Source organism: Accipiter gentilis, chromosome W (genome assembly GCF_929443795.1).
Source record: "Accipiter gentilis chromosome W, bAccGen1.1, whole genome shotgun sequence".
NCBI lineage: Eukaryota > Metazoa > Chordata > Aves > Accipitriformes > Accipitridae > Astur > Astur gentilis.
The window spans coordinates 34,181,465-34,206,530 of NC_064918.1; the positions used below are offsets into that span (position 1 = coordinate 34,181,465).

Below are 25,066 nucleotides of genomic sequence, written 5' to 3' on the forward strand. Positions count from 1 at the left end.
CCTTGAGGAGCAACCTTGAGAGGTGTCCCAGCTCAAGGGGAGATCACCGCCATGCAACCAGCTGCTTAGCAGGGAGAGCTCAAAGAAGGCTCACTTAGTTTGTTATATTTATGGAACAAAGTGGTTGGCTTCTTGTCAAATTACGTGCAATGGAAAGGGTATGCATGAGACTCCTTGTACCCACAACTTTCTTTGTTCCTTGAGAAATGAGTCTTGGAAAAGCCACCCCACTATTCATGTGTTAATCACATGATTGGTGTTCCAAGCTCATATGCATTGATGCTCACTGTGTCACTCTGCTCCTTTGTGGGTTTTCAGAGAACAGATTAGTACTAGAGAAGTTCTTGGTCTGGTTACGGCTTAGACCTTTACCTCATTTGGAGCCTGTACCAAACTACTGCTAGTTTAGTTAAGGAGTTGAGTGCATCCGTCACAAGGGGACTTTCCAGCAGTAACTGTCTAGCTTCTGTTTCTCTACTTGAGCTCTGAAACTTGCTTCTTTGTGTGTTTGGCCAGGATCTTGTTACCTTGATTCTTCTTTACTTCTTATTAATGAATATTAATTAGTTGTAAGCAGTCCTGATCTATTTTGTGCCATTTTATACTTAAGAACTATTGTTCCATTTGCAGAAAGCTCTGGTAGTGATATTTCTGTTTGTTTTACAGAGAGAGTTTCTGAGTCTCCATAAATCAAATGAAAAGATGGTCTCCCAAGAAAGGAAGCCATGTTCAAAAGGAAGGATTTACAGAAAACAGACATTTTAGAACAATATTATGTGCTCTTAAAAAATTGATGAATGAGATCATACTGAAGACTTCTCTTCAAGGACTCTGTGCTCTAGGAGACACTGCAGATGTTGCACTTCTGCTTGGGACAGTGGGTAGACCCAATACAGACAGAAATGCTTATCATATATGCCACAGGGCCATGGGATGAATAATACATTAAAACCCCACCTAAACTAAGAATAGAGAGACAAGTGGAAAATAAAAGGAGTGTAATGTACAATAAGCTTAACACTGCAGATTTAGAGATGTGCATGTATTGAAGTACTATATCGAACATTTGGATAGCAACAAATTATCTAGCCTACTTTTTCTTAATAGGATTTCAAGGGGAAATTCTAATTGTAATTAGAATTGTCTCTGGAATGCCGGAGACAGAAGGACTCCCTGCAAGGGAGTGAAGTTTCCCCTGGTGATGAGATAAGGAACAGCTGCAGCATTGTAGTCATCCTGGAATGCAAGCACTCAGGGGCTACCTTTGGGCTGGGGGATGGACCCAAGGCCAGGCTGAGGCGCACCATGCAACTGCTTATGGGATTGGTGCTGGTGCAAGTGTATATAAGGAATCTGCATGTGGCACATTTTTGCAGGCTTCTTGTAGAACTGCTTATGGCAGTAGGACTCTGCCCAATGCATTGTTCATTACTTTTTAAAAAATATATATTTAAGCACAAACGTGTTTAATTCGCCTCAAGGGGTACAATAAAAATTCCCCAACAGACTACTAGAAAATTTTTATAATGAATTTGAATTACATGTCAGTAAGTAGACTTGAAAGGTAAGAGCTTAGCTTTGGAAGGGCAAGAGGGAAAAAACCAAAATGAATCAGAAGAAACACTGGAGAAAATGTTTTGGATATTTTCCAGCATATGGCTCAGTAAAAATGCCTGCTCAGTTCTACCACATAAATATAGAGAACACTTATCCAACCTGGGCATCAGTCTAATCTAGCTTCAGTATCTTTCTTAGACAGTCTTTTGATGTCTAGTTGGCACTGCTCTTCTGGTATATCACTGATTGATAGTTAAGAATTGAATCAGATTATTATTTTGGTTAACTTTACCATATCCACCTTTCAAATTGCAACAAAATGAGAGCAGGTTTACTAGGTCTCAACTGAAAAACTGATACTTTGAACAAATCCTAATGCATACTGTTATCATTACTGAAGATTAAGTGTTTCTGAAAGCAATATGTACATTACCAACAGTAAAATGAGGGTAGCAATTTACTTGAGCCTGCACTCAGATGCTTACTGACTTAAATTGTAATGAAGAATGAGCCACCACCTATGCTTCCATCAGGAGGATTTGATGCATTGTGGGAATTAATGACAGTTCAGCCATTAGGATTAGATGGCTTAAAACATAGGCATGTAGAAAATATCAGTCAATGTAACAATTTTCCTGTAAATTCACTCATTGAAAAACTAGTCACACTTCTCTGTATGGTGGGCTGCTGTATATGGTATGAAATATAGATGAGTTTGGAAAATGCATATGAGTTCTGTTCAGAAAAAATTGATTTGATAAACAAACTTCTGTTTTCTTGCCAGAATGTCCATAGTTATATCTATTACAGTTGTAATAGCTGTTACATGTTTTTGGCTCTAATTCTCAGATTATCTGGGATGCATTATCTGTCCTTAGCAGCCCAAAACCCAGGTTACCAATGAACAGAAGAATTCTGCTTTCTGGTGGGTGTTTTGCTCCTGTGCCATCTAACAACAGTTTCATCATTTTAAGGATGGCAGAGATTAGAGGTAGGACATTGATGTGCCATTGCAATTTCCTGTTTTATTATCAGGAAATTGATTTAACACCCCAAATTAGAGGAGTATCAGGTGTTATAGTGTAGCTTCAACCCACCTTTGCACAGGTAAGCTTGCATTCCTGCTGCTCAACCATTAGCTCAGACTCTCATACTTCACATTTTTACAAGCAATTAATGGTCAGCTGTGACTGAGGAACTAATTAAATGCCTTTTGGGTGTTGCACTTGAAATCATGCTTCTCACCAAATATGAAATAATCCTATCCCTCTCACTTGGTGGTTGGGCATGTTTATGTGTAGAGTTTCCAACAGATTGTGTCAGATCATTTCTCATGAAAGGGAAGGAAATGTGGAAGCTGATAAAACTTTTTCACCTTTTATATACAGAAGTAGTAATTTTGTGTGAAAAGATATAGGCCACATTTTTTATGTGATCAAAGATTAAACAAAACTTATTAGCAGTTTGCCTTATTGACTGAATCTCTTCCATGAACATGATTCCCATTGGTGACTATTGATATATCAGTTTTCACAAGAAATATTATACCAATAAAAAAAAAAGGGAGAGATCAAAATTATAAAAAAAGCCTAGTCTGTGTGCCTTTGTAGTAGAAGTCATGTTAATACATTAGTTTCCATGGGACTGCTTACATGTAGAAGAGAGAGACACATCAGTAACATTTTGAAGGAAGAGTCTCAAGTCTACTAGTTCCATGTAGAGCAAAAATGGGTTAGATTTTTAGGTGTTACTATGGCTAACTTTTGTGCTGGCAGTGAGACATATGCAAATGTATATAGTAATAACAGAAGTTTGCTACCTCAGTGTCTGCTGTGAGATTGTATGGCTGTAATGTCTAAAGGCAACTGCACAGTTGATTTTGCTTTCAGAAAGTGTTCCTCTAATGTGAGTGCCAAATGAGAGCTTAGATATAGGCCCTTAAAACTGCAAAAGATTGTGTGAATGCAGAGGTTCTTCTTTTAAACCAGACCATTTTATTTAAAAAGTCTTTCTTTTTTCTTTCTAGGTGCATCATCACTGTGTGAATACTTTTCAAAAAGAAGCGATAGAAAAGCTAATATTAAATTTGCAGTCTTGATGATGCAGTTAAGGTACAAAAATGCCTTGCTGTTTTAAAGTAAGCATCTTGCAACAGCTACAGGTCTTTATCTTCTTGCATATCATGTTATTTTACAGCACTTTCCCCAAATCCAAATCTATCATTGGTGTCTTTATCCTTATCTTAGAAAATACAGTGGGTTTTGCCTTCTACTCCATGGACATTGGAGCAAAAACAAAGAAGGTGAGGCATCAGAGAAATCATTGAGGATGGTTCACATTTACTGTATTCTCAAGGACTTGTCTCACAAACAATCTCTACTTCCTATGGGGCTCAGTCTTTTCAGATTTGAATACTTAGAAGAGGTATCAAATAGCCTCAACTCCCACTGACCCTAGCAAGAATTGAGGACGTGTGAAACACTGCAGTAGATTTTGATATCAGAAATCAAATGCCACCCCTAATTTCTGACTGTATGAGAGATGCCTTTGTGATCTTGCTTCTAGAGAAATTAAACAATAATAAATAGCATTTTTAATGTGTATTAACAGAATAATGTAAGTATCATTCCAAACAGAGACTAATGTTTTTAAAATAACTGTAAAACACTAAGTACAGAAGTAACTTAAAAAAGAGGCTACAAATACAATGACACTTAATGCATTAATGGAATCTTGTATTAACAACATAAGATTTCAATGTTGTTCTGCAGTACTGTTCCTTATGTTTGAAAGGTGCCATGTGAGCAATTCAGGTGACAGGGTGACAGGGCAAGAAGTAAGTCTGTGTGTTTTTATTCCACCTGAATTGCTAACAAGACTATGCTACAGTGTAAAAAGAAATGCCCTCAGGAATCTCTGGAAATTTATGTCAAAGCCAGTAATAAAGCATGAACTAAAATAATTTTCATCCCCCAAATAATATGATGACATAAAACAGTCTGACGGTGCTTTTAGCAATGTCAAGGAAGTTACTGAAGAAAATATCAGGATTCTTATAATTTAATTAAATCAATCATCAGGCTGATTTTACATTAGTGAGGAGGTGATAGAGTCAAAATATTGTCTTTCAGTGACCCCTCTTCACCTGTTGTTTGTAGATGCAAAGAGCAATTGTAGTAACTTATTGACCATTATAATTAAGAATTTATGGAGGATGCACCATATTATTTTGTTATGGAAGGATGCCATTCTTTGAACTTTGTCTACTGGTTACTAAATTAGCATGACATGTTGCTGATGTGTCTGTTGTAAATGCAATATCACACATCAGTTTTCCAATGTGATGGTTTAAAAGTGCATCTTTGTATACATCTGGAAAGAGAGACTAAAACTGCAACTATATAAACTAATTACAGGATATCCTGAGGTCCTTCCAGACTGACTTTTCTATGATTGTATGTATAAGTTTATATGTTTTTTAATTCACAAAAGATATTTTCTGAATACATTCTTGTTCAACTTTTGGGTTCAGTACTTCAAATAACTAGGTCATGTCTTATGCAGGAGGCCATATTTGATGAACAGCATGTTTTTTTTCTGGCTGTAAATTCTGTTATCACATATGTGGTGGGTTGACCTTGGCTGGCTGTCAGGTGCCCACCAAGGCACTCTATCACTCCCCTTCCTCAGCAGGATAGGGGGGAGAAAATAAGATGAAAAAGGACTTGCGGGTCGAGATAAAGGCAATTTAATAAAGAAAAGCAAAGGCCATCCACAGAAGCAAAGGAAAACAAAAAGATTTCATCCTCTACTTCCCATTAGCAGGAGATGTCCAGCCTCTTCCTGGGAAGTAGGGCCTCACTATGCATAGCAGTTGCTCTGGAAGACAAACACCTTAATAACGAATGAGTCCCCCCCTCCTCCTTTCTCTTAGCTTTTATTACTGAGCATAATGTCATATGGTATGGAATATCCTTTTGGTCACTTTGGGTTATCTGTCCTCACTATGTCCCCTCCTAACATCTTTCCTACCTCCAGCCTACTGGCTTTTGGGGAAGGGGGGTTGGAGAGACAGCCTTGATGCTGTGGGAGTGTTACTGATTTGTTATTGATTTGTTATTAGTTAGAATTAATCATATTTAATTTTAATAGGAATGTAGAATTATAAGAAATATTTTAGCAAAAACTATACATATCTATTGCATTTTACACATTTAACCAACAACCAACAGTTTGATTAAGAAGTAGAAAGTTGTGAAGCATAGGTATGGGAGTGTTAAGTTTGAAATATAGTCATAGGAACTTAGGCACTTTAGAAAATGTACTATGTGTAACCATAAGAATTCAAGTATTGTCTAAAATCATTTAAGCACAGAAACTTTGACAAAGATTTGTTGATCAGTAGTGTTTTGTTTTAAGAAACTAAGGAAACCGTTATGGACACCAGTTTGCTGCTTGGAAACCCCTTACCCTTCCCACCTCGATCTAATTATCGAGGATTCCAATCAGTAGAGTTAAGTGAGATTAACCAATGATTGTTTTAACATAAGAATATTAATGAGATGGTGTGATGGAAGGACCAATCATTAGAAAGGTTATATTTAAGAATAGACATAGTATGCATTTTTATGTAAATGATGGTGAGAATTGTACTGCGTAGAATCACCTGAGAGGTCAACTATTGGACAAAGTGAGGAAGACTACAGAAGACAACCAGAGGGCTTCTGAAGACCACCAGAGGCTTCACCACGCCTGCGTAGAAGGACATTTGTATATGCTAATAACTTCCCAGAAATCTAATGAATATGCATAACATTTCTCGGAAACCTAATGAATATGAATGAATAAGTTCAATATAAGGTGTATGATTTTGGTGTTCAGGTGTGCGTGTTTTTTTGAGAGGACTCACCCGCGCACCCGGCTGTCAATAAAGAAGTGTCTGCTTATCTACACTAAATTGGCGTTGATAAGTTCTTTATTCCGAGTTTTTCGGCAACAGGAGCGCTGCTCAGCAGTAGCCAAAACATTGGTGTGTTATCAACACCCTTCTAGCTACAAATACAAAGCACAGCACTATGAGGGCTGCTACCGGAAAAGTTAACTCCATCCCAACCAGACCCAATACAACATAAAAACAGTGCGAAGATCTGCACAACCTAGCCAAAATACTACTGCTTTTCTTGTTTTTTCTCCCCTAAATTTCTACCCGCCTCCCCACTAGCCCTTTTCCTGAACTGCATCACCCCCAGAACTTTTCTGACATTTAACTGCTTGCCTTGTACTCACAAAAGTAGTACTGGTGCCAGGCTATAATGACTATAATGATGACAAAGAAGTTGTCACATAGTCTAATGACTGGGCCATCCATGGAAGTGGTCAACTCCTTCTACCTGAAGGATAGGTAAAACACACATCAAGGTTGCCCACAGTACTAGTGAGACAAGCAGAGCATTAGTTGCTACTGAATGTGATGGATCTAAGTCTCTGTTGGTGTCAGAGTGCAATACTCTCTGACCGTGTCCTTTAGCTATTCCCCACCAGGAGGGTTTAATGTTTGTGGGGTTTTTGGTAGATATTTGATGTTTACATGGGATTGTGATTTAGCAGAGTGATACAGCAGCCTACTGAAATCACAATACAAGTGCAATTAGCAAAATATAGCAATTGCAATATACAGTTGGATCACAATACAAACGTGATTCCCATTACTGGTTTCTATATGCTCACTGTCATGATGCTGGGCATCCCCAGTCACGGGGAAGGAATACATGGGTTGAAGCCAGCTCAAGCCCATTGCTTTCTGCAAAGTTTATATTGTTGGTTATTCAGGTTTTATACTCTATGTTGGGCTGAGCTACATATACACTTCTCCCATACTGGTCTGGCTGGTTCAGGAAGATAATACTCTCTATTGGTTATCTCAGAGAAGGCCATTTACACAACCCATTCAAATGCTATAGCTGTTTATCTAAAGCAAAGGCCACCTTCTAGTCATCTTTGTGTTGAGATAGTTCAGCTTTCTTTGCAACAGCTGTGGTCAGTCAGTCCCTACATTCTTCCCTGAGCTTTAGGAGCACATTGCCCTTGCCTATCTTCTCTGAGCCTTCTTCCATTGTAGCAGTTCATTGATCAGTCCAGTTGGCGTTGGGATATCTGATTACAAAGTAATAATTTTTGAGGAGCATATATATATTTTTTTAATCATTCACTTCAAATCCAATTTTGTCTTAAAAAACAATTTGATGCCAATTTTTTATAGGTCCTACACTTTCATTCCTCTGTGAGGACAGGGTAAGTTGGGATACATCATGAAAAAAAGACACCCAAAAGTTGCTTGCTCTATTGTGCCACTGACAAGACCAATTAAATATGTATCATTTTTGAAAGATTCTTGTCTATATTCCTAAAGCCATAAGTTTCACATTCTACAGTGACTGTATGTATGCCATCAGGAATATTTTTCTGAGGTGTCTGCTGTGACGGTCTGACAAATTATAGTCAATGTCTCAAACATTCGTTAAAGAACTTTGGTGGAGAAGATGGCCTCTGTAAAAGCGATGGAGTTGTGTGAACAGGAAAATGTGGCCGGAGGAGAGGGTCCCATGGAGGGTGGGACCACACTTCTCCAAAGCTGCAATTCCTTATCTTAAGTGACCATGAGAAGAAGCACAGCTTATGCACCTGGAGGAGGGCCCCCACGGAGGATGGGACTGTGCTTCTATCTTAAGTGGTCATGCCAGCAGAAAAAGAGAGGCAGCTCCCTAATGACCCCCCCAAGCTCACTGACTGATTCCAGAGAACCCCAGGAACATGAACTGTGCATGTCGAGACCACCAACTACAAAAGAAGGGAGAACGAGTTCTCAGTGCACGCCTTCCAGAACTGGATCTCTATGCTGGCTGGACCAACACTGGACCCAGGACTGGTGAAACCCTTTTCTCCTCTCTTTCTTTCTTTCTTTTCTCTCTCTTTTTTCTCTCTTTTTTTTTTTTTCCTCTCTCTCCTCTCTTTTCCACAGTCCCTATGCCTCATCCTTTTAAACATAAACCGTTGACCAAGTCTGAGACTAGCAGTAGATCTAGCTGCCCCTGGTCTCCTCTTTGAGAAGGAGTCCAGAAAGCAAGGGGGTCTGCTCTGAACCTCGTGACTCAACGGGAGGGCTTTCCTTCTGACACAATTTCATGTTCCTTTTTCCATTTCTTTTTCTACACCTCCCTTCTCTTTTCAAACAGTGGCTTAATGACATGATGCAAGGTTCATATTGATAAGTTCATTTCTACTTGGGCAAGGCTAGCTAGGTTGAATAAATGTTGATTGTTGTTTGAACTCCCCTGGTGTTGTTTCACCTTAATTCTGACAAAGAAAATCTACAAACCTGAGTCACTCCAACCTAGGTCTTTCTTGCTGGATTTTAAGTCTTTGATTTCTTGTTTTATGCACTGTCACAGAGGCTCACACAATCAAACAGGTGTTAAACTCAATGAAATTTATTCTTCAATTAAAATCATTTGGATCTCAGACAACATTAGTAAACCACATGTCCAATTATATAAGGGGAAATTAATACTACACAACTGACTTAAGAATTCTTAAGCTTTAGAAATGTGTCATGGTTTAACCCCAGCCAGCAACTAAGCACAAGGCAGCCGCTCACTCACTCCCCAGTGGGATGGGGGAGACAATCAGAAGGAAAAAGGTAAAACTCATGGGTTGAGATAAGAACAGTTTAATAGGACAGAAAGGAAGAAACTAATAATGATAATAATAACAATAATAAAATTACAATAATAATAATAAAAGAGTTGGAATATACAAAACAAGTGATGCACCACACAAACAATTGCTCACCACTTGCCAACCGATGCCCAGTTAGTCCCTGAGCAGCAACCCCTCCAGGCCAACTCCCCCCTGTTTTATATACTGGGCATGATGTCATATCATATGGAATATTCCTTTGGCCAGTTTGGGTCAGCTGCCCTGGCTGTGTCCCCTCCCAACTTCTTGTGCCCCTCCAGCCTTCTTGCTGGCTGGGCATGAGAAGCTGAAAAATCCTTGACTTAGTCTAAATGCTACTTAGCAACAACTGAAAACATCAGTGTTATCAACATTCTTTTCATACTGAATCCAAGACATAACACTATACCAGCTACTAGAAAGAAAATTAACTCTATCCCAGCTGAAACCAGGAAAAAATGATAACCCAAAATGCGCATGTCATTCACCTAAAAAATGAGGGCTCTCAACCTCGAGGAGTTACCTTGGGCGGCATCCCGACCCAAGGGGAGAGTCCCCAACTGCAGACCCGCTGCTCCGAGGAGGACCAACTCAATTTGCCCTCCAGCAGGGCTCCATTTATACCCTAGTTGAATCTGATCTGTGGTCAAATAACGTCATGTTAGTCCTCATTGGCTGAGGGCGAATGTTGGACCGGCGGAGGAATGCACATAAGTCGACCCAATATGAGTGATAGAAGTGATTCAACTTTATTTGCACGGATAGCTCATATTTATAGAGTTTGCGATAATTATGCCTACTAGTCCTAATATGATTGGTACATTACTAATGTTTATTCATTACTAAAACACACCCACTTGTGGTTGGCAGCTACGCGTGTTCAGTAACTTTCTCATGAGAACTTCTTCAAAAGTTACTTGTGAAGTTATGCCAAGGTCACACCGTCCCTGTCTTTCTCCTGATAACAGCGAGACCAGCTGTTGTTTTTCTCCCGATATCAGTAAAGCCAACTATTTTCGGCCAAGGCCTAGTCTTGCTGCTCAAACTGACATTCTTTCACACAGAACTCTGCTCGCACAACTTTTCCACAGGCACATGTCCTTTTTCAGCAAGCCACTTCCCAACAATTTCCCCTTTTTCTTTTTGTGAGAGTAGAGCTTGGTGTGTCAGCTTTGAGACTCCTCTCATCATGTACCCATACGCAATTCTAACTATTACACAGATTAATATCAATATACCCAGCCATCGTAAGGCTTCCTTAATCAATGACATTAGCCATGGTGTTATCTCGCCGAATATTGACTGTAACACCCCATCAAACCAATTAGTTTCTTGCTGGATCTTTGTGTATGTTTCTTCAGCCAATTTATCTGTTTGTGAATAGATTGAGGTAAAATTTTAACACCTGCTGTATTGCCCTTTGCAAAGATCTGTGAACACAATTAATTAAGCACAGTAAAAACAACATTATACGTAAGAATAAAATACATAAGAATAAAAGACTGTTCAGGTAATGCCAATGACACACAAAACCAGATTTGATTAATAGCTTTAGCTAGTGACACCCAAACATTCTTACTGTCCCATGGCGTTAACCGATGTGGATCAATCACCGGTGTCACTGTCATGCTGCTTACAACAGTCAGTGTGTTCCATATCAATCTCAGCATAAGGTTTCAAATTTATGGGTAAATCAGGAACGTATCTGCCAGACATGGATGATGTGATTTTTTGTCCAATTGCTGCCAAGGCTTGCCATCCCGGTGCACTTAGTTGTCTTGTAGAAGTTAAGCTATCGCTGCCCCTCAATAAATCCAGCAGCGGCTGTAAGTCTGTATTTGTAATACCAAAACAAGGTCGAATCCACTGTAGGTCTCCGTTTAAATCTTTCTCCCTCTTTTTGTTTTTGAGCAATCCAGGCTTGCTTAATAACTTGGGATGCCATTTTCCTTAATAAGCTGAACAAGGTAAAACTATTACAATAGCTACAATCACAGTAACTACAATAATGCCCATAATTCGTTGACCCAACCTGTTACCCCTAATGACCCAGACCATGAGGACTATGAGGAAAATGAACCATCCATACATTCTTGTGCCATCTTGCTCCACGAACTCAGCCCAGCAATCGGTAGGTGCCAGCTTTCCATGGGCGTCCCCACAGAGGCAACATGGCCTCACCGTACACCAGCCCGATGCTCTTCGGAAAATCCCGGTATTTATACATTTGCAGAGGAACGGGTTTTAGCACACGTGGCCAGCGGGTGCCAAAAGTCCGCCTCGGTTGCAATCTATGACGCATGTGCTTGCTGGCCAGGCGCGCTGCACGAGTCATAGCCATCTTGTCTATTGCTTCGTGGGCTTTACGATACAGTTGCGATGCACAGAGAATCTTGACCTGTTATGTTAGCCAAGGTGACCTATACGTTAGTTTTTGGCTGAGGTGGTATTCATATTACCACATCATCTATGATGCTCCAGATGATGATGGTCGCGCAAACCGAACAGGAGTCCGTCGTGGGCCTGTATCTGTGGAAACACAATCAAACTCGTTCCCAGGTTATTAATGGAAATAGACCTTACCCCTAATTTTGGCTTTAACTAACTTTTACATTTACCCCACGCTGTCTTCCCGTAATCATGCTATGTTTAATCAAATTATGCTTAACACACTTTTTACCTAAAGCAAGTTCTATATACAATAAGGCACGCTGTTCTAAAAACCTGTCTGAAGGACTCAGTGTCCGCTAGTAATACTCTATTAGTTAGAATCTGTCGGATCAGTGGCTTCAGCACCCGCCGGTGCCGTGCCAGTTGCCATTGGGACAATTCTGGGTCCAGCATCAGTGCGAAGCCATGGCTTGACCCACTTAGCCAGGATCTCCCAGTAAGTTTTACTTCTGCTGATCCGCACCATTTCCCGGATTCTGGGTCCTTATACATTACCATGATTCCTGTACTTTGTTGCGTCCTTTCTGCCTGTAAAAGAACATGATGCACTACCATTGGTGGGTCTTTGTGATCACCTGTCAATCTAAGATAATTTAGCACAAATAAGGCTTTGGCCAATCGTTCCTCTGGGAGTAAGCCCTGGGTTCCCCCCTTTTTGTTTTTGCAGCATGTTCTTTAGGGTTTGGTTGGTCCATTTGACAATAGCCTGTCCTGTGGGAAGATGTGGAATACCAGTACCATGATGAATTCCCCACAAATTACAAAATCGAGCAAATCATGTAGAGCCATAGGCTGGGCCGTTGTCCGTCTTAATTTCCTTAGGCACACCCAGTACTGCAAAAGAAGCGTGAAGATGTCATTCAATATGTAAGGCCTTTTATCCAGTTCGTGCCGTGCCCACATGGCAGCAGGATAGGTATCAATACACACGTGCACAGAACGCTTTGCACCAAACCACGTGACATGGGTGACATCCATTTGCCACAACTGCAATGGCAAAAACCTCATCGGTTAACCCCACAGCCCAAGCCGAGCCCCTCCTCTTGACAATCAGGGCATGCTTTAAAGATACCTTGGGCATCAGTAAGTGGTAAGTCAAATTGCTTTGTTAACATCCTAGCGGGTTGGTGCAAGAACGCATGTGATTGCCGTGCTTTGTTGAAAACGATTCCCTGGAGGAGGCTTCCGTGGCGCTGCAACCAATTGGTCAGCTCTGTCATTTCCCGTTTCTCATCTGCACAGTGTTCTCATACCCAAGAGTTCTACCAGAGGGGTCATATCGCCATTAGTGTAACCGCAAAGATTCCGCACTCACTGGATATCTCCCACAAGCTTCTGGACATCATGTAACGTTGAAATTTCTCATGTTATTTGAACCTTCTGAGGTTTAACATTGCTAGCATTTATGTGCCACCCCAAATACTTCCAAGGTGCTGCCTTTTGCACCTTTTCAGGAGTGATTATTACTCCGCGATGGCTTAAGATGTCCTGAATTGAGTTAAAATCTCATCCTGTGGCAAGTTACTGAGGAAACTGCTTTCTTACAGGCTCTGATGCCCAGGCCACATACACCTGACACATCGTGGGGGAATTGCGCATTCATTGCGGGAACACGACCCAATGGTATCTCTTATAGGGATCTGCCTTGTTAATTGATGTTACCGAAAAGGCGAACCGTTCAGCGTCATCTGGGTGCAATCTTTTAAATTTATAATTAACAAATCCCATTCTTCTGGAAGCATAACTGGAGATGGCAAACCTGGCTGCAGGGCTCCCATACTGTCCATCACCGCATTCACAGCTCTGAGATCATGTAACAGTGTCCATTTCCCACTTTTCTTGGGAATGGTAAATATTGATGTATTCCATGGACTAGTAGAAGGGACAACATGTCCCGCTCTCATATGGTCTTCAACTAACCCTTGTATTTTTAGCAGCCTTTCAGAATTTAGCAGCTACTGATCAATCCAAACAGGCTCATCTGTTTTCCAGTTAATTTTCAAAATTGGCTACCCCTCAGTGACCGCTCCTAAAAAGGATGCGTCACTAACATTGCCTTCATTTGGCTCAGTAAATCATGGCCTACGAGGCCAAACAATTCAGTTGGGGTAGTCATGACATACGGACACGTCGTAATGTGTTCACCATCGGGGAACACAAATGTAATCGGTAGCTGACTTACTAAGGTGGCTTGTGTGCCCCCTATCCCTGCAATACCAAAGTTTGGATTGATCGATGGCCATGATGGAGGCCAAATGCATCATAAAATAATCGTAACATCAGCTCCTGTATTGATTGTCATCGGTTTCTTGACGACAACTCCATCGGGCCCTTCCAATTGCACTACCTTTTCTGGTTTACCTCTTGTTGTGTCCATGGCAAAGTATACCTGTGGTTTCCCTGTGGAGCCGAATCCACCATCTCCACTTTGTACTTCACCTGGGTTCGGAACACACGACCTGAATGGAACTAATTGTGCTATTCTGGTACCTTTAGGAATAGAAACAGGAGGGATTAAAACATGAATCATAATTTTCACAGTCCCACAATAATCTGCATCAATAAGCCCTGGGACTACCAGAATTCCTTCTAGAGCTGTTGAAGATTGCCCCATTAAAAATGCAATAAGTCCAAACCCCAATGGTCCCTTTATGTTGACTGCGGTTTCCACATCCACTCTGGAGCTTCCTGCAGTGGCGGATCTGGTGGTTGCGAGGCTGCCTGAGGGCTGGCAGCTCAAGCCCCTTGCATTCGTGTTGTCACGCGAGGGGCCTTCGCGGTCGGTGTAAAGTTTCCCTTCTTCCTGTATTCTTGGTGGTATGGTTATCTTTCTTACACTTGTTGCAGCACTTACTGTTAACAGTTCCTGTACATTTGCTCCTAATGTGTCCACGTTTGCCACAGTTAGAACACTTGACCAAGGGTGTCTTACTGGCCTTGTGTTTCTTTGTAGCTCCTTGGAGAGCTGTGGCAGCATAGGCTACTTTCTGTGAGTCCACTGATTGGTCAATGTATTCTATCATATCAACGACGTCTGCATTTTTCGGCAAATTACACAATGCTTTGCGTGTCTTTTCAGTAGCATTTTCAAAAGCAAGTATTTTGAACATGTTTTCTTTCATGCCCTCGTTCATGTCAGGGTGGTCATAAATTGTATGTTTCACCTGGGTAAAAGCATGGCTGTGCATATTGTCTGGTATGGTAAGAAAAGCTTGATACGCCAAGATCTGTGATAGATGATGAACCTCAGTGATACATTGTAACTGAGCGTTCCCTGATGCGAAGGGTCCAGTACCCATCGGCATCTGCGTGGTTACTCCCCATAGGGGATCTGTTTGTTGTCGTGATGTTGCTTGTTCCCTATCACAGAGCTTCTCCCACTGCCAGAAAAACATTAACATACGGGCCGGAGTCAAAATCAACTGTGCTAGCTGTTTAATATCTCGAGGTATCAGCGTATCAGCAGAAAAAATGAATTGCAGTATTTGGTGTGTTAACGCAGCTTTGATTCCGTACTGACTCACAGCATTCCTTAATTTCTCAATGACCTTCCAGTCAAACGCCTCCCATTTTTTCTGTCCATTTGATGCAATAACTGGCAATGCTTGGAGCATAGTCCCTTCTATAATGGCATCTTTTATTACACCCCTCCAATGTCTCTGCCTTTCTTCTGCAGCGGCTATTACAAGCGGCTATTACAGGCGGCTCCGCGTCTATCACGGGTGCGGTTGGTTTCCCCGTCTCTTTTCCCCATTTCCTTTAACAATTCTAACATTGTCTCTTTTTGTTCTATTATTAGAGTAACCAAGTCCTTGTTTGCATTATTTGAATCAGGGTATATGCTAGGTATAATTTGTTCATGTTGAACGGTGGTATCTGGGGGCTGTGTTTTCGTAGGCAGATTTTTACTCACTCCCTGATTCTGTAGGGTTTCCTTTAATCGTACGGTTAGGGAGGCTTGGGAACTGTCCGATGGCTGATTATTATCGGCAGTCCCAGGGAGTGGAGCAGAAGTCAAGGGCACGAGAGCAGGCGAACAAGCTCCAAAAAGTCTCTCTCGCTGCATTATGTTTTTCTCCCTGCTTTTCCCTTTCGCTTGCGGTTGGAGAGAGGAGCAGCAAAAGCAGACACAGATGCTTTACGATCTGCTTTCATTTTTTACAGAGTTGTCTTAATCAATTTCCATAAAGTTGCAAGACCTTTAACTTCTTTAGACCCGTCACTAATTTCATCCCATAGGGAGGTTCCGATAGCATTCCTGGTACTAAGCTCAAAAGCTGTACCCACACTAATTGAAAGGTTTCTATCCTTGCTTCATTAGTTTTTTAGCTGATTTATCATCGTCAATTACCATATCCCATAATACGTCTCCTAATCTACGCCATTCACTCTCCTTAAATAATAAATCCGGATTCTTAAAGCATCCCTTAACACGACCTAAAGCAACTAATCCCAAAACTTGCTTAACGCAATTTACCCCCCGCTTTTCTAAAAAGCACTGTAATAATTTTAGGGCTACCTCTTAATCCATTGCCGGCCGGCTTCTTGATACTCCTTGGTGCTACCTTGATTAAGGCACCTCGGTTAAAAAGTCTTTGCAGCCTTTTTCCAGTAGCCCTCACTGACGGCGAACCCCTTTTGGACGGTCCAGGCACGAGAGTTAACACACCAACCAAGACGATCAGTGTTCGGTTAATCTTTTGCCCCCCGGTGCTTCTCAGTGTCCGTCGCTCCAATTCCCCTTTCTTCGGTCCCTGTTCGGGCACCATTTGTTGGAGTGGCGGAGGAATGCACGGAAGTCGACCCAATATGAGTGATAGAAGTGATTCAACTTTATTTGCACGGATAGCTCATATTTATACAGTTTGCGATAATTATGCCTACTAGTCCTAATATGATTGGTACATTGCTAATGTTTATTCATTACTAAAACACACCCACTTGTGGTTGGCAGCTACGCGTGTTCAGTAACTTTCTCATGAGAACTTCTTCAAAAGTTACTTGTGAAGTTATGCCAAGGTCACACCGTCCCTGTCTTTCTCCTGATAACAGCGAGACCAGCTGTTGTTTTTCTCCTGATATCAGTAAAGCCAACTATTTTCGGCCAAGGCCTAGTCTTGCTGCTCAAACTGACATTCTTTCACACAGAACTCTGCTCGCACAACTTTTCCACAGGCACATGTCCTTTTTCAGCAAGCCACTTCCCAACAGGCCAACACTTCCTTATTCCTCCACCAAAGTGTGTACCTGGTGGTCATAACCTGACTCCACTATGTGAGCAGGGTGGCTCGACCCTCAAACCACAGCTTCTAGGTTGTTTTTCCTCTTTTCCATGGCCATGAAGTTTCACTCTCTATCAGGGTGGGTGTACCTGCCACACCCACTATGAACACAGAGGACAGATATAGCAGCCTTTTGTATTTAAAATTCTTATGTCCTGTGGAAATTGGCTAGTTTAATAGATTTGTTCACGTCATATAGATCTTTATCATCTTAGAACATAGATTATTTGATTATCCAATTATTTTCCTTCACTGAAGTTAAACTGAGATCTAATCTTAGATCTATATGCTGGAGAAGGATTGATGAGGAAACAGAAGGTATCACAATCTTTCTTCATTTGTGTCTCCTGAAGAGACTAAATAACCTTTCTGTTAAATTGCCTATAAAGTCTTTCTGATTTAACTGATTTTAGAAGAATGTGAGATGACTAACAACTATCAGTCTTCAGGGAGAGCTTTGGGGAGACACAATCCCTTTCTATTTGCATAGTAGAAATATTCTTTTTGTTTGTTTGCATGGTAATAAATGACATGTTTTTAAGTGGTCTCATTACCTCTCAATTTTAAAACTCAATGTGGGGTCAATCAGCAGAACAGTTCTTATTAAAACACTGAACTTCAAGCACATACACTGTCTATATTACATACAGATGAGGAAATATAATGTTTGTGTGCATTTCTCTGGAATAAAAAGGTGTAGTTTTTATCCTCCTAACAAAAATTTGGAGAGGAAAAAAACCTGAAAAAGGATGTTTTCACATATCCTAGTGTGAAATTAAATGTGAAAAGGGTATTTTATCTTGATACATGTGATTATTTAAGAATAATTTAAAGATAAAGATCTGATCTATCAAGTCCAAAATATTCTGTGCAACTTCTTATTAATGGTAACTGTGGGAGCTGTAGCTTACTCAAGGTGGGAATACTAAATTGTTCAGAGTATTGCTTCCTCTTAGAAGCTGCTGACTGCTATTGCTAGCATCCAAGGATGAATTGGGTTTTTTTCTTTTGGTTACTTTTATTCCTTAAATAGTTCAAATTTCCAGTTTTGTTCAATGTTCAAAAGTTCTCAGGAATTACCCAAATTCCTGTGATAAAATGGATGTTTGTAGAGAAGAAATACTTATGAGAAGAAATACTTATTTGTTCAATATTGCAGTCTACCAAGAATGTGACTACAAAAGGAAGTCTTTAAGTAAGTACTGAAACTGAGCTATTTGTTTGCATCAAATTATCAGGCAAATTTAGCATCTCAGTGCCATGAAATGTTTTAGCGCAGATAGTTTCCATTAATTTATTTAGGATTCATCTCAAATCCACTTAAATCAATGGACAGACTTTAACTGATTTTTACGGGGCATGATCCTTATTTGCCAGATAGCAGAGCTTGAAGCAGAAACATCTTAATAGTCCAGGATATGTATAATGTATGTTATGTTGTTTTTGATTCAAGACTGGGGATATGTACAAGTATCTCTGCTGCAAATAGTTATGTGTGCAACTAATGCTACAAATATTTTCCATATCAAATCTTAAAGTCTACTCTCCCCTTAAAGTACATGGGGAGGATGAAAAGCTGAAGAAAACTATTTAATATGATTAAATTTACATGAATATATAAGGAATGAGGATATGCTCACTATTCATGGCAGTTTTATTCCTTGTTTGCATTCATGTAATCACAAAAGAACATTGTATTACAGCTAAACAATATTAATGGCAGTGTGTATGCTCCTAGCTCTTTGCAACTGCAAAGTGAAGTGTTCTAGTTTAAGTTAGATTTTATGGAACATGCTTTATTTGAATATCCCTCTGATCACCTAATATGACACTGCTTCAAGCCCTGATAACTAGATTCTTTGTGACAGTGATCCAGACCCTAATTCTACTCATAGCACTTGTTAGTAAATGCCCATTTTAAAGGCAGATGTTATTTCATGCTAGGAAGGATTTCTGCACTATGGTAGTTCAAATATTGCTTCTTTGGCAGCTGGACCCCAGTTTTGGAGAACACTTCCTTCTTTGGCCTTAGAAAAAGCAAGTTTAATGCTGCAACAGCATCTGAACTAAGCTGGCATGTGTTGCAAGAGCTCTCGATACCCAGGTGTAAGAAATCAGGAAAGGAAGGCAAGAGACTGGCATGGATGAGTCAAGACCTGCTGGTCAAACTAAAGGGCAAGAAGGAAATGCACAGGCAGTGGAAGCAGGGACAGGCATCCTGGGAAGAGTATAGGGATGCTGCCCGGTTGTGTAGGGATGGGATCAGGAAGGCCAAGGCGCAGCTGGAGCTGAACTTGGCAAGGGACACAAAGAATAATAAGAAGGGCTTCTATAGGTATGTCAGCCAGAAAAGGAAGGTCAAAGACAGTGTACCTCCCTGATGAACACGACTGGCAAACTGGTGACAACGGACTAGGAGAAAGCTGAGGTGCTCAACAACTTTTTTTACCTCGGTCTTCACTGGCAACGTCTGTTCCAACACCTTGTCATGGAAGGAGTGATGCACTTCACTCCCAAGAGAGAAGTAGCAATATGTTTATTGATATAAAACAGCGTTTTAACAAAGTTTGATAATAAATACGACAGTGGTTGTTGTCGTTTAACCCCAGCCAGCAACTAAGCACCACGCAGCTGCTCACTCACTGCCCCCCCACCTAGTGGGATGGGAGAGAAAATCAGGAAAAGAAGTAAAACTCGTGGACTGAGATAAGAATGGTTTAATAGAACAGAAAAGAAGAAACTAATAATGATAATGATAACACTAATAAAATTACAATAGTAATAATAAAAGGATTGGAATGTACAGATGATGCACAGTGCAATTGCTCACCACCTGCTGATCGATGCCCAGTTAGTCCCTGGGCAATGATCCCCCCTGGCCCCCACTCCCCCTAGTTTATATACTAGATGTGATGTCACATGGTATGTGTTTTAGGGTGGTTTCGAGGATTCCCGAGAAGGCGAACACACACACACTGACTATAAGGGAAAAATGCAGGCATTTATTAACTACAAATGTGCATTATAATAAGGGTATCTTGTAAAGCAAATTAACATACCGACCCGAGGACTGTGAGGAAGATGGACCATCCGTACATTCTTGTGCCGTCTTGCGCTGCGAGCTCAGCCCAGCAATCAGTAGGTGTCAGCTTTATGTGGGCATCCCCATGGAGGCAACGATGGCCTTGCCATACACCAGCCCGATGCTCTTCGGAAAAATCCCAGTATTTATACATTTGCAGAGGAACGAGTTTCGGCACACGTGGCCAGCGGGTGCCAAAACACGCCTCGATTGTAACATAGGGAGCCTATGACGCATGCACTCGCTGGCCAGGTGCGCTGCATGAGCCATAGCCACCCTGTCTATTGGTTCATGGGCTTTGTACATGCGGCATATTGTCATCATCCAGCAGTCACGCACCAATCATGCACACAACTGTGCTGTGCAACAGCTTGCTGCCCGTCCTCCCCTGGTATTGCTCAGCTCTCTTATCTCCATGGTCAGCATTCCAAGCAACAGGCAACAAACCATCCATTTTCTGTGCTGACTGCGTTTTCCTCAGCTATCTACCTCTCCCCCAGTGTTCATTCACAGACCAAAATCCCATCTTTTAACCCATCCGTATACAGTATGGAATACCCCATTCGCCACTTTGGGTCAGCTGCCCTGGCTGTGTCCCCTCCCAACTTCTTGTGCCCCTCCAGCCTTCTTGCTGGCTGGGCATGAGAGGCTGAAAAATCCTTGACTTTAGACTAAACGCTACTTAGCAACAACTGAAAACATCAGTGTTATCAACATTCTTCACATACTGAACTCAAAACATAGCACTGTACCAACTACTAGGAAGACAATTAACTCTATCCCAGCTGAAACCAGGACAGTGGTTTAACAAGATTCGATGGCAATGTACATATGATTATTTACTGTATAGAGGACAGACTCAGACAAAACTGTCAAGGAGACCATCCCATTGAGTCACGAGGTTCAGAAAGGAGCCCCTTGCATTCTTAACTCCTCAGAGGGGAGTTTAGGTACAGCTGGATCCAGACTTAGTCCCAGACTTGGTCAATGGTTTATGCCTAAAGGATTATATGTGTGCAATCAATCCTTTATATCACTTAGCTAAGATTTCAAAGTTTAGCATGCTATTAATCACTTGCTGAGAAGCTGTTGCAGCAAGGAATCTCTTAACCTCGAGGAGTAACCTTGAAAGGTGTCCCTACTCAAGGGGAGATCCTGATGTGCAGCCTGCTGCCATGCAGGAGAGATGGGCTGTCCACTATTTATGGAGTAAGATAATTGACTCATAGTCATATTTACATAATGACTACAGATGTTAGCTTCTTCCAAATATGGCTTAAGTCAGACATTGACCAGCACTGTGGTTAGGTGGGCACATAGTTCAAATTAGCCCTTGGCTATTGTGGTGTTATCTGTCTTCCCCGAAACCACTTTGAGCTGGATGCAGCCATAATGACCATATGCATCCATTATAACTGCCACTGGTGGCTGTCACTTGAGCAGGATTACGGGAAATACAGGTCAGGTTGGGGCGGGGGGGGGAGCACACAACCACACACCTCTTGAGTGCATGGACTGCAAGACAAGGACTGCAAAGTCCCTCCTATCATAAGAGAAGATCAGTTTCATGACCACCTGAGGAACCTGAACATACATAAGTCTATGGGACCTGATGAGATGCATCCAAGAGACCTGAGGGAACTGGCTGACATAGTTGCCAATCCACTCTCCATGATATTTGAAAAGTCATGGCAGTCAGGTGAAGTCCCTGGTGACTGGAAAAAGGGAAACATTGCACCCATTTTTAAAAAGGGTAGAAAGGAGGACCCTGGGAACTACCGACTTGTCAGCCTCACCTCTGTGCCTGGGAAGATCACAGAACAGATCCTCCTAGAAGCTATGCTAAGGCACATGGAGGACAGGGAGGGGATTCAAGACAGCCAGCGTGGCTTCACAAAGAGAAAGTCTTGCCTGACCAACCTAGTTGCCTTCTATGATGGAGTGACTACATTAGTGGACAAGGGATGAGCTACGGATGTCATCTACCTGGGCTTCTGTAAGGCCTTTGACACGGTCCCCCACAACGTCCTTCTCTCTAAATTGGAGAGATATGGATTTGATGGATGGACTGTTTGATGGATAAGGAATTGGTTGGATGGTTACATCCAGAGAGTAGTGGTCAATGGCTCAATGTCCAGATGGAGATTGGTGATGAGTGGTATCCCTCAGGTGTCCATATTGGGGCCAATACTATTCAATATCTTCATCAGTGACACAGGGGGATCGAGTGCACCCTCAGCAAGTTTGCATATAACACCAAGGTGAGCGGTGTGGTTGACATGCCTGACAGATGGGATGCCATCCAGAGGGACCTGGACAAGCTCAAGAAGTGGGCCCATGTGAACCTCATGAGGTTCAACAAGGCCACGTGCAAGGTCCTGCACCTGGGTCAGGGCAATCCCCAATATCAGTACAGACTGAGGGATGAATGGATTGAGAGCAGCCCTGTGGAGAAGGACTTGGGGGTACCGTTGGATGAAAAGCTGGATGTGAGCCGTCAATGTGCGCTTGCAGCCCAGAAAGCCAACCATATCCTGGACTGCATCAAAAGAAGCGTGGCCAGCAGGTTGAGGGAGGTGATTTCTGCGTCTTTACTCCTCTCTGGTGAGACCCCACCTGGAGTACTGTGTCCAGTTCTGGAGTCCCCAGTACAAGAAAGACATGGACCTGTTGGAGTGGGTCCAGAGGAGGTCCATGAAAATGATTAGAGGGATGGAACACCTCTCCTATGAGGAAAGGCTGAGAGAGTTGGTGTTGTTCAGCCTGAAGAACACAAGGGTCTGGGGAGACCTTATTCTGGTGTTTCAATACTTAAAGGGGGCTTATAAGAAATATGGGGACAGACTTTTTAGCAGGGCCTGTTGCGATAAGACAAGGGGCAATGGTTTTAAACTAAAAAAGGGTAGATTTAGACTAGATATAAGGAAGAAATTTTTTTATGATGAGGGCGGTGAAACACTGGAACAGGTTGCCCAGAGAGGTGGTAGATGCCCCATCCCTGGAAACATTCAAGGTTAGGCTGGACAGGACTCTGAGCAACCTGATCTAGTTGAAGATGTCCCTGCTCATTGCAGGGGGGGTTGGACTAGATGACCTTTAAAGATCCCTTCCAACCCATTCTATTATTCTATGATTCTTCTCCCATAGAGTTTATTCATCATGTTCTCGATGTATATGTATAGTCTGGAAAAAGGTCTCTTGCATATGAAGAATCTCAGTTTGGAAGCGCCTATTATGTAGCACAGTGGGTAAAACTATTATTAACATTCTCAAAGCTGCATTTTAATACCTTATTTTTGTGTGCTCAGAATTAAGACCCTTTGACTGGAGACTGATTTTTCAGGTACTACTAAGGTAATATTCTCTGGAAATAACAGTCCTCTAATTAACCCCTTTATTTTTTTTCCTAAAGTTGAAGAACTCAAAATCACTAAGATGAGGGGGTTTTATTGTGTCTGTATCAAAGTTGCTCCCTTATAATTTTATTTCTTCCTGAATTTCATGTTATATGCTTCCATGATGCAATAGGCTATGACTGAATCTCAGATTTGAGGTCTTCCTCAGATATTCAAATTAGCTATCATTAAAACACTTCTTGCTTTCTGCTGTGGGGGCTTTCAAGCTTACTGGTAAGCTATGGACAGTATAGCATAACGCACTGGTTTCAGTGAAAAAAAGAAGCATTCAGTAAGGAATGAGATACCCATAAGTAATTCAGGTAGTTGATATGTGATCTGAATACATAAATGATAAAGCATATGCTTAAAACAGCAATTACTATTATATCCCACTTGTTTGGATTACTTGCATATTAGTAGATATTCGCTCATACTCAACTTTTTTTTTCAAATTCCATTCAAAAAAGTGGATTCTTTAAGCATAAAAATTTGAAGTAATTGTGAAACAGAAATGCTGACAAGATGAAAAATTCAAGTTCTGAATTCAAGTTCTGAAATTCAAGTAAAAAAAAGCATATGAAAGTAAAAAATTTAAGATTAACACAATGTAACTAAACTTCATGCACAGTATAAAATATGAATACATTTTAGAATGTCATATTACTAATACTAGTTTGTTGCAGAAAATTTATCTAATCAAGTTATTCCTTATACTAACTGTTGTTTGCTATCTGCCGTCATGATCTCATTCCAAAGGTCACAGATATTAACTAAAATTAGTTACCTTGTACCTTTTTATTTCCATTCTCATTTGCTATTTTACTCTCAATACTAGAGATTGTGGTGGAAACTCGACATCATGGCAGACAGCAGGTTGAACGTGAGGCAGCAGTGCACTCTTGCAGCAAAGGTGGCTGGCTGCATCCTATACTACATTAGGAGGAGTGCAGCCAGCAGGGGTAAAGGAAAGTGATCCTTCCCCTCTATTTGTGAGACCACATCTGGGTGCTGTGTCCAGTTCTGGGCTCCCTAGAACAAGACAGATGTGGACATGTTGTAACAAGTGCAGCAGAAGCCATTAAGCTGATCAGGGAGTTGCACATAATGTGCAACAGAGAGCTGGGTTTGTTCAATAGGAAGGAAAGTGGAGGAGTGATCTCATTTCTGGCTTTCTGCACCTAAAAGCAGTGTATAGAGGAGATGAAGCCAGACTTTTCTCAGAGGTGCAGTGTCAGGACAAGAAGCAATGGATGTAAGTCTCCATAAGGGTCATTAAGCACTGGAAGAGGTTGCCTGGAGAGGTTGTGAACTCTGTCCTTGGAAAGATTCAAAACTCAACTGAATGGGGCCTGAGCAGCCTGATCTAACAGGACCTGGTTGGCGAATTGTGTTTTCATAGAACCATAGAATCATTTAGGTTGGAAAAGACCCTTAAGGTTAGAGTCCAACCATTAACCTAACACTGCCAAGTCCACCACTAAACCATGTGTCGTGGTTTAACCCCAGCCAGCAACTAAGTACCACGCAGCCGCTCACTCACTTCCCCCATCCAGTGGGATGGG

At 41.4% G+C, this 25,066-nt stretch overlaps 1 protein-coding gene across 1 annotated transcript; it reads right to left on the reverse strand.

Annotated features, from left to right (window-relative positions):
* Nucleotides 1-11,943: 11,943 nt before the first annotated feature.
* On the reverse strand, nucleotides 11,944-14,893 carry LOC126035489 (uncharacterized). The gene is made up of 2 exons (XM_049794133.1): nucleotides 14,132-14,893; nucleotides 11,944-12,270 (listed from the first exon to the last, which is right to left on the reverse strand). The coding sequence occupies exons 1-2, from the start codon at nucleotides 14,717-14,719 to the stop codon at nucleotides 11,968-11,970; spliced, it is 891 nt and encodes a 296-aa protein (XP_049650090.1). The 5' UTR covers nucleotides 14,720-14,893; the 3' UTR covers nucleotides 11,944-11,967.
* Nucleotides 14,894-25,066: the final 10,173 nt, after the last annotated feature.

What these genes read in the sequence shown, in the direction of transcription:
- LOC126035489 (XM_049794133.1), bottom strand. Translation starts at nt 14,719, where the DNA reads ATGCTGCCACAGCTCTCCAAGGAGCTACAAAGAAACACAAGGCCAGTA. An exon ending in GCTCCACAGGGAAACCACAG is followed by an intron (nt 12,271 to 14,131) that starts GTATACTTTGCC and finishes GTTCTTTTACAG; the next exon opens with GCAGAAAGGACGCAACAAAG.